The sequence below is a fragment of the Bicyclus anynana genome, chromosome 18 (genome assembly GCF_947172395.1).
Source record: "Bicyclus anynana chromosome 18, ilBicAnyn1.1, whole genome shotgun sequence".
Lineage (NCBI taxonomy): Eukaryota > Metazoa > Arthropoda > Insecta > Lepidoptera > Nymphalidae > Bicyclus > Bicyclus anynana.
In genome coordinates, this window is record NC_069100.1 from 1,815,746 (window position 1) to 1,827,909 (window position 12,164).

Here is a 12,164-nt window from a genome sequence, read left to right on the forward strand (position 1 = left end):
CTATTGGCCTAGCCCCACTCATTCTGAGAGGAGACTCGTAGTCAACAGTGAGAATATGGATCGTTAATGATGTAACTCTTAATATACTCAGCTCCTGTGCAAATTATTTCACTTAAATGGAAACATCCTTCGAACCTAAAACCTTGTGACCTTGGGTGTAGGTTTAAAGATACCTTTCAGAATGCACACTCAAACCCTCCCCCCAAAAAAAAACCTTAATACAAATACCTACCTCCTTTTTATAATAATTTATAAATGAATTGTAATAGTTAATACTACCCATACTCGAGGAACTCGTGCTGTAAAACTAGGCAACCTATTTGCAATGTGTCTGTCAATATTATCTATCATTTATTCTAAAACACTAATAAATAACAGATGAGGGTAGGTAGGTAGGTATATATTTCTAATTTGTCCTTCAGGTTAAATTATTGTTTCCTTGGTCTTCGGTATTCTAGGGTTGAGTTACTAAAATTAATAAAAATAAACAAATGAGTAAAAAAGGCATTTTTTTATTCAAAAGAAGAGGAAAATAAAATTACAGAAAACAATGCCAACATTTATAAATAATATCTTGTCGTAGTTTTAACCTCCTCAATAAATAGGTATGCGTTAACAATCTTTCACCAGATATCATGGTCATTAAGTTTCTGAATCTTGTACATTTACTAAAAGAACAAAAAAAAGAAGTTGCTACAAATATTTAAACATAACTACCTATATAAATATTTTTTTCTTTTTATGTACCAGACTTACAATAAATTATAAAAAGGAATAACAATAATCATCTAATTCATTCTAGGCTGTATATTTTTCAAAAATATTTGTAGCAAATACACTAAATAGTAAAAATATCAAACACTCGTATAAACAAAATCACATTAAATACAGAGAAATCGAACAAAACATGGTGGTCAAGTGTTGCCATATTAAAATAGCATTTCCGTGGTAGAATTTTAAAAATCGAAGCTTACAGCGTGATTTTTTTACTAGCTTCATGGAAACTGACCTTTATAAGTTATGCCTTTTTAAAGCATGACAATTTATTGCACTATTCGAGAATATATTTGTGCGCAAGCGCTTAACAACTAAGTAAATTATCGTATCATTTATTTTGTCAAGTTTTTTTAAAACAGAATTGTGATGAATTCATTTGGACCGCGTTTACAAAACTAAATACACATATAGTTATTTTTAATATTCGATAAAGGTAACTTAAACTTACTAAAATTAAACAAATAAATAGACACGTTTCACGGTTTTAGACATATTAGAAAAAACATAAACAAATTATTTTTATACTGGTAACAAATTTACATTATATTGTCGTAACGTCAAATTGAGGTAGAGATGTAAAAAACTCCTCCTTTTATTATACTTTGGCGTATTTTTCAAATATATATAATATTATGGTAACGAGAATGATGCGTTTGGAAATGGTTTTTAAGGTGGGTTCTAGCGATTTCTAATCTAATCTAATATTTACGCCAATAGTGAGAAAAAGCGGTAAGAATATTTTTTTTAATAATTTTTAAGGCGGTGTTTATACGAACAATTCAATCAAAATCCACAGAGAGAAAAAGGCACCTACTGAATGCTATAGAGTTGGCAGTGTTGTTTAATTTTTGTATGAAAAACGAAGAACACACCATCAATACTTCCTTTAAGTGTTTATTTTTAGTATATTTATACGACTCAGTTATCAAACTGGCGTTTATTTACTAACTGAAATTGTAAAATTATTATGTACCATTGGATCAAAAATGGCTGTAGCAAGCGGTGGTTACATGGCGCCATATTTTAAAATTAGTATTTTTAAAAGTTACCGTTAATTTTACAATCGACATTTCTTACACAATCGATTGTCCGTATAAAACCCTAAGGGACGTTGGGATTACTACTTTTCTTAATATTAATATACATTTTCATATTATATTAAAGTTTACAATAATTATAAATATATTTTTGTAAAAAAAAAGCCTTTATGTATATAAGTAAGTAGCGTACAATATGAGAAAAGTTGTACTTGAATCTTAATAAATTAAATAATTTAAGTATAAATTTATTTAGAATAATCGTCTGCTTAGAGTGTGTACTTTGAATATTTAATTCATAATTAAACAAGAAATCCATTTTGTTACGTTTATTTTAAGTTTTCTACATTTGACGTCATAATTTTAACTAAGAAATTATCATGGTTTTGAGGTCAATGTGAACAAGGATCATGCTCGTAAAAATACCAGATATTTATATTAAAAATCTTTCTCTTATTAATTTAAATTAATTAGAAATTATCAGTCCAACTCGAAGTTAAAACTAAATTACCTTGAAGTTATTTCGGTTCACAAAACAGAAATAAGTACACTCCTCGCGAAGGATTGTAATTGATATACCTAGTACATATTATATTTCAACATTTTTTTTAAATTTAGATACACTCTAAACAGGCGAATAATTAGTTTATTTTGTATTATTCACGTGTGCATAAGCCGAAGATTACAACAACATTCTTATATTTTTGTCCGTGTATGGCGACGTGATGTAAGCCCTGCAAAAAAACAAAAAACGGATTTAATTTCTGAGAAAAGACTTTTTACCATAAGGTACTGATGTAAGCATAGCCAAAGACCATGACATAATTATTATAAAACCTCCAGAGTTTAAATAATAAAGGTAATTCGTTTTGATTTATGCTTGGTATGTAGGTACAAAAGAAATATACCCACATAATCATTAACCTATTTACACTATAAAAGCCTTAAAAATATTAAAATGTGTGTAGGTATCCTAAAACTTAAAATAGATCACAAAAACACAGTGTATATCTGTTTTGGTAGTTTGGTAATAGTAGGAAATACTAAATATACTACAATACAAGCAGATATTTATAAAGTGCTACATAATAACAAACATGCAAAAAACTTAAAATTCTCAGCCAGTATTATTATTTTTGTATATACCTTATATACGCTGATAATAGTTAGTAATAAATGCTACGAAATATAGTTTAAATAAACATTTAAAAATAAAAACTAGCAACACTATTTTTATATGCCTACAGCAAGAAAATGGAATAAGAAGATTTTTTTTCTCTTTACTAATTATTCTAACATAAATACTTAATGAAATCCTAACCAAAGTGCAACATAACAAACCACAATTGGTTTTTCTTATTATTTGCTAAACATGGCAACACTTTGCCAAAATGCCAACATATTGCAAGCTAAAAGCATTACCTGCTAAAATCTCCAAATCATCAGATCATTATTAAGTCTATGAAATTCTTTTTACGAAAAATTTACTCTTTTTTACGAAAGTAGATTTTTACCCCATCAACAGGGAGTTTGAATCCACAAAAGTATTAACATAACTAATGACTATCATTTATTATTATGATTTAGTATCAAAATTTAAATCTTAATAATTTCGTAATCTTACAATACAAAGACCTTTTTAAGTCAAAATCTAGTATTTTTATAAATAAGAATATAATATTGAAAAAATATAATAATTTTTTCATCTTTGCCTAAAAATTCCTGTTATACCTACTGTAATTAGCTAAACTATAAAAAAAACATGCACACAACAACAACAAAGCAAGCCAAACGATTATAAAGGCGACTACAGACTTTAGTACTCTCAAAGGACCTGAATAGCTCGCGATTTTTTTTTAGTTTTTTTTATATATTTTTCTTGCAGTCTTCTTAGCTTCATTATTCGCTTAGCACTGGGAGCATGGATCTAGAAGAATAATTCATTAAAGGTTAATTATATATAAGTAAATATAATAATAATATACTTAATATATTTAAATACCTATATAAATATCATGGTAATGTTTCTTATAAATGTTAGAATATCTATCATTACGACTAAAATACGTTTCATAATATTATTACAAATAGTTAAGCACATTCAAAATTGTCAACTACATAAAGGTACTGATACATTGCTAACAATTATTATATTTTTATAACTTTTAAATGCTAATAATAATAATAATAATAATTCATTAGAAAATGCAAGGTTTACAGTTTGTTCCTTTAGATACATTATACTTTACTTTCTACCTTTACAGGTGTGTATATTAAAAATAATATTATATTACTAACTGCTAATACTACTAAAGCGCGCAGATACTTCTTTGACGGTAGTGTAGTAACTAACTTGGGCATAACCACCAGAACTGGGATTCAAACCCAGACCTCTTGTAAACCTTCGCCAGAGGGGTGGCTACGTGATAGTCCGGACTACTTTTAAGTTCTCGTAATATTGAGTGATGAATTAAATAAAAGACCAATGTCTCTGTGACAACTTTGCTTAAATTAAAGACGATAAATATAATCAGCTCGCAATTTTTTAATCCTTCGGGAACGAATTCTACGAAGGTAAAACCGCACGTTTATAAGTATTAAATAATATTATATATAATATAAAAAATGTAGTTGACAATTCCTCAATAAGCATAATAGAACAACTTTAGTATGTGAAAATTTTTCAACGGGTAGGTGCCAATCAGGTAATTATTCCTTTTAAACAACATTTAAACTCAGAGGATATAAATTAATAGTTGCAAACAACAGAGGATATAACGAAATCAATAAATCACAACAGTTCACACAGTAGGTATACCTACCTCTGAGCTCACTGACAGATGCTGACAAAACTGTTGACTCGAAATATAGTGGGACATTAACAGATGAAAAAAGGACTCAATGTTTTTGCAATCAACTTACTAGTGGTTCTACTATACTATTAAAAACACATTCAATAAAGCAAAAGCTTAATAGTCTAGAAATGTAGGTGACAGACAAACAAAACCAGTGAAAGCGTTTCAAAGAAGCAAAATTTTCCCTGTTAATTGAAGAATAAAAAGTTTAGTATCTTCTGTTTATCTAGCAAATAAAAGTAACAAACTTATATGAAGAGTAAAAGAAAATATAAATGAAATAAGTACACTGAAATCTCTCATGTGTACGGACCTTTATATTTTTGAAAATATAAAAGCCACTACTAGCGAACACACAAATACTTATTATTATTATACAAATATTTTACAATAACACACATTTAAGTCACATAAAATACATTAACAGTTACAACAATAGTGTTTTAAGACTTACAACAATTATACAACACAACAGTAATTTGTTCACGCTAGTAGCGCTAACTACGCGTTACAACGTATCGTCTACAGATATACCAAATTTTAGACTAATTAAGAGATAGGTACGTAAAATACGTACGTACTTTATTATTTCCGTAGGTAAATTAACTTAATTAGAAAGGTGAGAATGACTGAATGAACAAGAAATTTCGCAGAGATAAGCAATCGTTACTAACGATTAGGTATTAACCACTTGACTTTGAAATCAGATTCATACGTCATGTAGGTTTTTCATAATATTTTTAGCCCAATTCAGCTTAAATAAATGAAATTTTTAGTAAAAAAAAACTAGACCCGAATTCACAACTTCCTCCATTTTTTGAAGTCGGTTAAAAATAAGAATGACTGCAAAAAGTAGGTTCAAAAAAATAAGAAGATTAGGTAGTTGACATATCTGTAGACGGATTAATGACAGAAGCGTGATTGAAATAATGAACTACATAATACCTTCCATTTCCAAAACTATGGGAATGGGACCTTGGCAGCATTGAAAATTAAAATACATATAAGCTGCGTAGCAAAACATGAAATTATTTAAAAAGTTTACGAGATTGTTGTAAATGTTAATCAGTGTTGTTCTGCTCAAATAAAATAGTCAAGTTAAATTGGATAACCAACAAAATAGCACATGAAATAAAAACAATATTGATTGATTTTTCATTATGTACAGTTTTATTGAAATATTATCCAACCACCAATAAGGAATTATTGGGCAATGCAAAAGTTTAGTAACGTTAGACCGTTGAAGATATTTATAAATCAAATTGAGTGAAATATTAATTGTTGCTATGCCTAAATAAATCCTTTGACTTTATTTACATTAAAAATCTCGTAAACTATTGTTTTGGCCGTTGTTTCTTAAAAGCGACTTTTAAGAAAAATATTATCTTTTAACAGATATAACTGTAGAAAATTACATTATCTATTAGCGTCATAACATCTACAATCTTTTTCCAGAATGTAAAATGGCAAGCACTACTTTGAAATTTAAATTATAATAAGTTTGAGAATTAAATTAATGTTTTGTTAATTTAGTGATGAGTAAATTAAAGAAATTATTATTTTTTGTTGTTGTAATAAAACGAGATTTTACCTCTCGTCTAATAATAATTCACATAAAATTAATACCATCATCTAATAAATTTTCTTGTTGTTTCTTTAAAAATGTACAAGTTAGAGTGCGAGCAAGATACGAGTACGTAGCGCGCGACTGGCGGTGCAATTGTGTTGCCAGCGTTAGTGATCTATTTTACCCGCTGAGAGAGATAGACAAGATAGCAGCACTTTTGATTAGTTCCGATTTTTGCTACGCGCAGACTTATCTTGCGCGCACTATAAGAACAATTTCCAATGATTTGAACATACTGAGAATAACTATCTATGTTTTTTTTAAATACTAGGTTAACGAGTGACAATTAGTAGGTATTTAAGACTTTTTCCTTAACTGCTTTTTTTTAAATACAACTCAATAAACATGTTTTTAAATGAGTTTTGTAGCAATAAAATCTCATTTTATTCAATTTACTTACCGTTATATATGATTGCTTATAATATTATTATATACAAAGCAGCATAATAGTTATAATTTGCCTACAGTATGCTATAACATTAATGATGCGGTTTTTACTTAATTCTAGCATATTTACGTCAGGTTACCATTTAAGCTGGTTGTGCAAGCTCGTATTCTTTGGGAAGGCAACCAGAGAAGTTATGTTACAATAAATATTTTAATTAAAACAAATAATTAGTAAATATTATATATTACATAAATGACAGTTTCATTACAGAAATAATGTCATTTTGTGATTAAAATGTATTACATTTTGCAAATAAAGTGTTTACCCCAGAATTTATATTGTACTAGGTGTGTTATAAAGTATAGTAGGTATATAATACGTAGAGGTGCATATAGGTAAAGGGATGAAGCTTGTTGAAAATATATTCGATTTGGTTCTCATGGGGCAGACAAAGGTTGGTGGCCATACAGCCTTTGTGTAAATGTCTATTCTGCCTTAAAATTAGAAGTTTCTCTATAGCTTAGCTTACCTTTTACAAACAGAATTGAAGACATTATTAACAATAATTTTCGTAAATAAATCTAAGTTCAAAACAAACTTTAATCAAATTTATAATAAACTAATCGTAACTTTACTGTATTGATTTTATTTTTGAATAGCAACCCTACTTTTTTTTCACCCTTCAAGTGGAAGTTAATAAACATGTTATGTTCAAGCAAACATATTTTTTTTTAAGTGTCCTCTTCAGGACTAGTGAAACGTCGTCTAGTAGACTAGTAAACGACTGGTAGTAATAATTTTTTTTACCTTTAACTTTTAGGTGGCAGTGGTTGTCGTAATGGCCTTTCTTGCCACAGTAGTGACACTACTTGACAAATGGCGACGCGCATAGGGTCTCTCTCTACTACTACTTACTTTACTATTAGCCTAACCCTTAGGCCCAAGGCCTCAACCCCGAAAGGGGTCCCCCGCCCGTCTGCAGGAGGGGAAGACCCACACATCATTACTATTAGTAATATACTCACAGCTCCATATTGTGCACGGTGGAGTTGGCGCAGGCGGTGGGCACGCGCACGTGGCAGTGCTTGTGGCACTTCATGGCGCAGTCGCGGCACTCGTAGCCTTGCTTGCCGAGGCGCCGCGCGACTGTCTTGTTGCACACTTCGCACACTGTTCCACTGTGAAGACGGTAGAATAAAAATGTTTTTTTTTTAATTTTGTTGCAAAAACACTGCGACTGCAATCTCAATTAGCCATCATTCGCTCGAAAGTTTTTTTTTTAACGGACGTTAAAAAAGTGGCTGTCGCTACTTGAACGAGCAGATAATATGTCCATTAAAAGTTTATTACGTTAGGTAAATATTATTATTATTTTTAAATTATTATTTTAGTTTAAAATTTGTAGTCGAATATATGTATTTTTTGATATCAAAATATAAAAAAATCAAAAACATTATGTATATACTTTTACTCACCCGCTAAGATGTTTAGCGATGAAAGTGTGCTCGTTATAAATATGCAGTTTGACGCCCTTTCGCCTCCATCTTGATCTCTGCGCTACTGTCAGAGGCACCAAGTAGTGTTTCTTGATCCCTGCCTCTAGGGTCTCCAGGACTAACGTGGAGGCTTCATGGATGAAGGTCCGCGCTGATGCTGTACTGAATCCGGAAACTTCGCTGAGGGACGATCTGGTTCGTTATTTTTTTTTTCGAAAATGTTACAGGTAGGGAAGTAAAAAAATAAAGGTTTTTAGTGTTGAGGGTTAAGAAATTAAATTGAAATTTTTGTAAAAAAAATAGAAATCGTTTATGGTGTGAATGTTTTTTTGAAATAAAAATACCGAGAAAGGTTTATTTACAATAGAAATTGATAATTTGAAATTAGAACGTGAGAAATTGATTATTAATTAGAAAGGTATGTTCAAAATATGAATGAATTTTAGTAATCCAATAGTATAGAATAATAATTTGATTCAAGCATTAAATGGGCAAAGGTATTGTAAGCGTTTTTGAAAAAGAGAGTAGAGAAGAATTAGTATGAAAAACCAATGTTACCAGATTGCAGTGTGTTTTATCCCCAGCGTGAGTGTTGCCAGATGGAAAAAGAGAAAAAAAAATACATTTAGTGCTAATGTTATCTATAATCGCGAAAAATAAATATATCAAGTTGTTTAATTATTATGATAAATGTTAAAAAGCTTTACAAAGCCATTTTATAAATAATATTAATATGTATATTACACGATAAATAATATTAAGAACAAACTTATCCATTTTAAAAGTACAAAACTTCTAAACAATCTTTAATTTTTGTTACTAATTAAACTGCAACTGAAATAAAAATTTATTTTGTTTTTAGTAGACTATTGTAACATCAAATCTGTCAGTAGTGATTCTTAAAACTAATACGTATAGGCACTTAAAACTAATTTGATTATACTTGGTTGAAAAATTGTGTTTTGTGTTAGATCTTTTGACTTATTTTTTAATTTTTTTATTTATTTCGACACACGGTTCCTTCTTGTTTATTATATGTTTAAAAATAAAAATATATAGATGATGATATACATATAATTATGATGTGTACACACCTTCGTGAAGTTCTAGATTCATCTCCAGACTGTGCGGGGGACGCACCCGCCGAGTACACGTTTCTATTTGGCAGAGTTAGAGCTTTGTCTGAAACAAATCAATTTGTGAGTTTCTTTGAAAAATAGCCAAACCAGCAAGCCTGATGTTAAAGCTTGGGAAATTCGTTCGTAACACAGTCCTTTCCCCCCGTCGCCCGTATATCATGGGAGTGTCATCAACGAACTTGCCAAGCTATAAGTTATTTAACAGCGATAAGTCTGCAACACCAGAGGAGAATGCATTACCAGCTATTTAAAAGGAAGTGTTATCCAACCCTTGAATAACCCCAAAATACAAAATATAATATCATTATCTATTCTTATTACAAAAAACATCCAGCGAGAGGTTTTTATTTTTTTAATAAAACTATATTTGACGGCCTCCGTGGCGCAGTGGTATGCGCGGTGGATTTACAAGACGGAGGTCCTGGGTTCGATCCCCGGCTGGGCAGATTGAGATTTTCTTAATTTGTCCAGGTCTGGCTGGTGGGAGGCTTCGGCTGTGGCTAGTTACCACCCTACCGGCAAAGACGTACCGCCAAGCGATTTAGCGTTCCGGTACGATGCCGTGTAGAAACCGAAAGGGGTGTGGATTTTCATCCTCCTCCTTGACAAGTTAGCCCGCTTCCATCTTAGACTGCATCATCACTTACCATCAGGTGAGATTGTAGTCAAGGGCTAACTTGTAAAGAATAATAAAAAAAAAAACGTATATACGTGTAATACGTATGTACCTACTTACCGTGGCTATTTCGTTCCGCGCTAATGCTTCTTATACGTTGATTCTCCATGTCCTGTTCTTCGAGATCGAGGGAGGCGCCACGGTTCCGTGATCTGCCTAATCTGAAAAAAAAAAAAACAAATCAACATTTAATTAAAATTTGCCATACCGATCGATTGCCATAATCGCGTATCGAGAGTTCCTAATAACTTTGCAAATAATAATTAAGTAACATCATTTTCATAAGCTACGAGACTACAAAACATTTCTCTTTACTTTTATGATTGTAGTTCAAAGGGAAGTATGAAACCACAAAAGTAAGAGACAACAAAGAACTTCCTTTTTTAGAAACCTAAAGTTATGTTAAGTACCCTCATAAATGCACTAAAGTTTTGGACACTTCGTTTGCCACAGATGAAAAATATACACATAATTTAAAAGAGCAACTGTTGAGTTTCCTGTCGGTACTTATCAGCAGAACCTGGCTTTCCTACTGGTGGTAGAGTCTTTACAAACAGTCAACCTTCACGTTTCAAAAGTGCTTGTAAACTAACCTATCTGAAATAAATGAATTTAGATTTTTTTTAAATACTTTATGAAGGTCTTACCTTCTTTTTATAGTTCCAAAGAAGTCCCTTTTTCTCTTTTGTCTCGGCGCAGGCTCGGGCTTTGTTTCCTCTTGCTGCACGTAACCGCCTTGCTGTAGACAATATTACATACATAACTGACAAAACTCAGATTATTATGAAATTTCAAATTGTTAAAGACCTACTGAACATTATTGACATTTTAAAAGCAATAATACTTGCTAAATTTTAAATAATATTTGTATTTAATTTCTGATTGTAAAATAGACGTAATAAATTATATTTTAATCGTTTTTTTGGCGGTTTTTGGAATACTGCAAAGGGGAATAATGACACGATGCTGGTATTGTGAAAAAAACAACACAAAACATACTAAATTTAGTAAATGTTAGCTAAATAAAAACTACACAAAATATTAAAAAAAAAACATACTTTCATCGCTTCGGTATCGCCATTTGCCTTGGCGCCATTTTCTTTTATCCTTACGCTTTTGGCGGGAGATTGGTTTGGTGTCACACTCTTTTGTTCTTTCAATTCCGTCTTGTCAATGGCCGGTAGATTATTCTCTATGGCTTCCCTCTCAACTTCGATAAATTTTCCAGAATCAGTAATTTCCACCTTTTTGGGAAGGTTTTTTTTGTTAGTATGGCAACACTGCACACTAAGAAAATTGAGATTTCTAGTATTTTTTTAAGTGATTAAAGTGTTTAAAGAGCTACATTGCACACACGCAGAAAAGAAGGGTAACATTTCAATATTTTTTAATACTAAAAATCTCATTTTTGCTTGCACACAAATAAAACACATTTTAGTTAAACTGGGAACTAACATGCGACAAAAAATTACTAAAACATTATTAAATTAAAAACTATAATCGCATGTACAAATGACGACAAATGATAGTAAACAAGTCTAGTGTGATAGGCAATTAAAACTAACCTTAATGGACTTTGTCGGCTCCTGCGATGTTTTGGTTCAAACGCATGCAAAAAAAACAAAAACCATTTCGTTATTTACATTATCTACGAGTTTTCAAATTGGACAGAATATGTACTCATCAATCTTAAACAAAACTTTCAATTGGCCACCGTGTTAAGGCATCACAGTTCGTTTTTTTCGGGAATGTCTGTGATAGAATGATCGCAATACTACATATTATTATAACATACAGTGATTTGGCTTAGTAACAAGTGTATCATATTCGTATGTAGTCAGATGACGTAATGATATGTGTATCATGTAAAATTAGATAACAAAATGGTAACTGATCAGCATTACGTTCGGTCAGATGACATTGTGATACATATATCACATATAGTCAGATGACGTAGTGACAGGTATATAACGTATAATCATTAATGAGATGACATAGTGAGAGGTATAACACCGGAATGACATAGTGGCCGGTGTATTACTTATAATCAGTATGCCTAACATGCGACTAATGACATCTTGTATCATCAAAGAGAAATAGACAAAATGTCAACCAATAGTTCCAGTTCCATCGCTTTAGTCTCAACGCAACGAAAGTGAAACCTAGAGA

General features: G+C 30.9%; 1 protein-coding gene across 8 annotated transcripts in view; it reads right to left on the bottom strand.

Annotated features, from left to right (window-relative positions):
* Nucleotides 1-496: 496 nt before the first annotated feature.
* LOC112046088 (phospholipid transfer protein C2CD2L) overlaps nt 497-12,164 on the bottom strand; it is a 57,983-nt gene continuing 46,315 nt past the window's right edge. For 2 of the 8 annotated variants that reach the window (XM_052886715.1, XM_052886716.1), the window contains exons 13-20: nt 11,561-11,581; nt 11,054-11,239; nt 10,643-10,734; nt 10,056-10,156; nt 9,275-9,362; nt 8,160-8,372; nt 7,710-7,862; nt 497-2,548 (exon numbers count right to left, since the gene is read on the bottom strand). In XM_052886715.1, the coding sequence (XP_052742675.1) occupies nt 2,497-2,548; nt 7,710-7,862; nt 8,160-8,372; nt 9,275-9,362; nt 10,056-10,156; nt 10,643-10,734; nt 11,054-11,239; nt 11,561-11,581 (906 nt within the window). In that variant the 3' untranslated portion in view covers nt 497-2,496. Of the gene's footprint in view, nt 2,549-3,629; nt 3,742-7,705; nt 7,863-8,159; nt 8,373-9,274; nt 9,363-10,055; nt 10,157-10,642; nt 10,735-11,053; nt 11,240-11,560; nt 11,582-12,164 lie in introns of those variants that run through there. The other 6 variants (XR_008251632.1, XR_008251633.1, XM_052886717.1 and 3 more) reach the window with 6 other exon arrangements.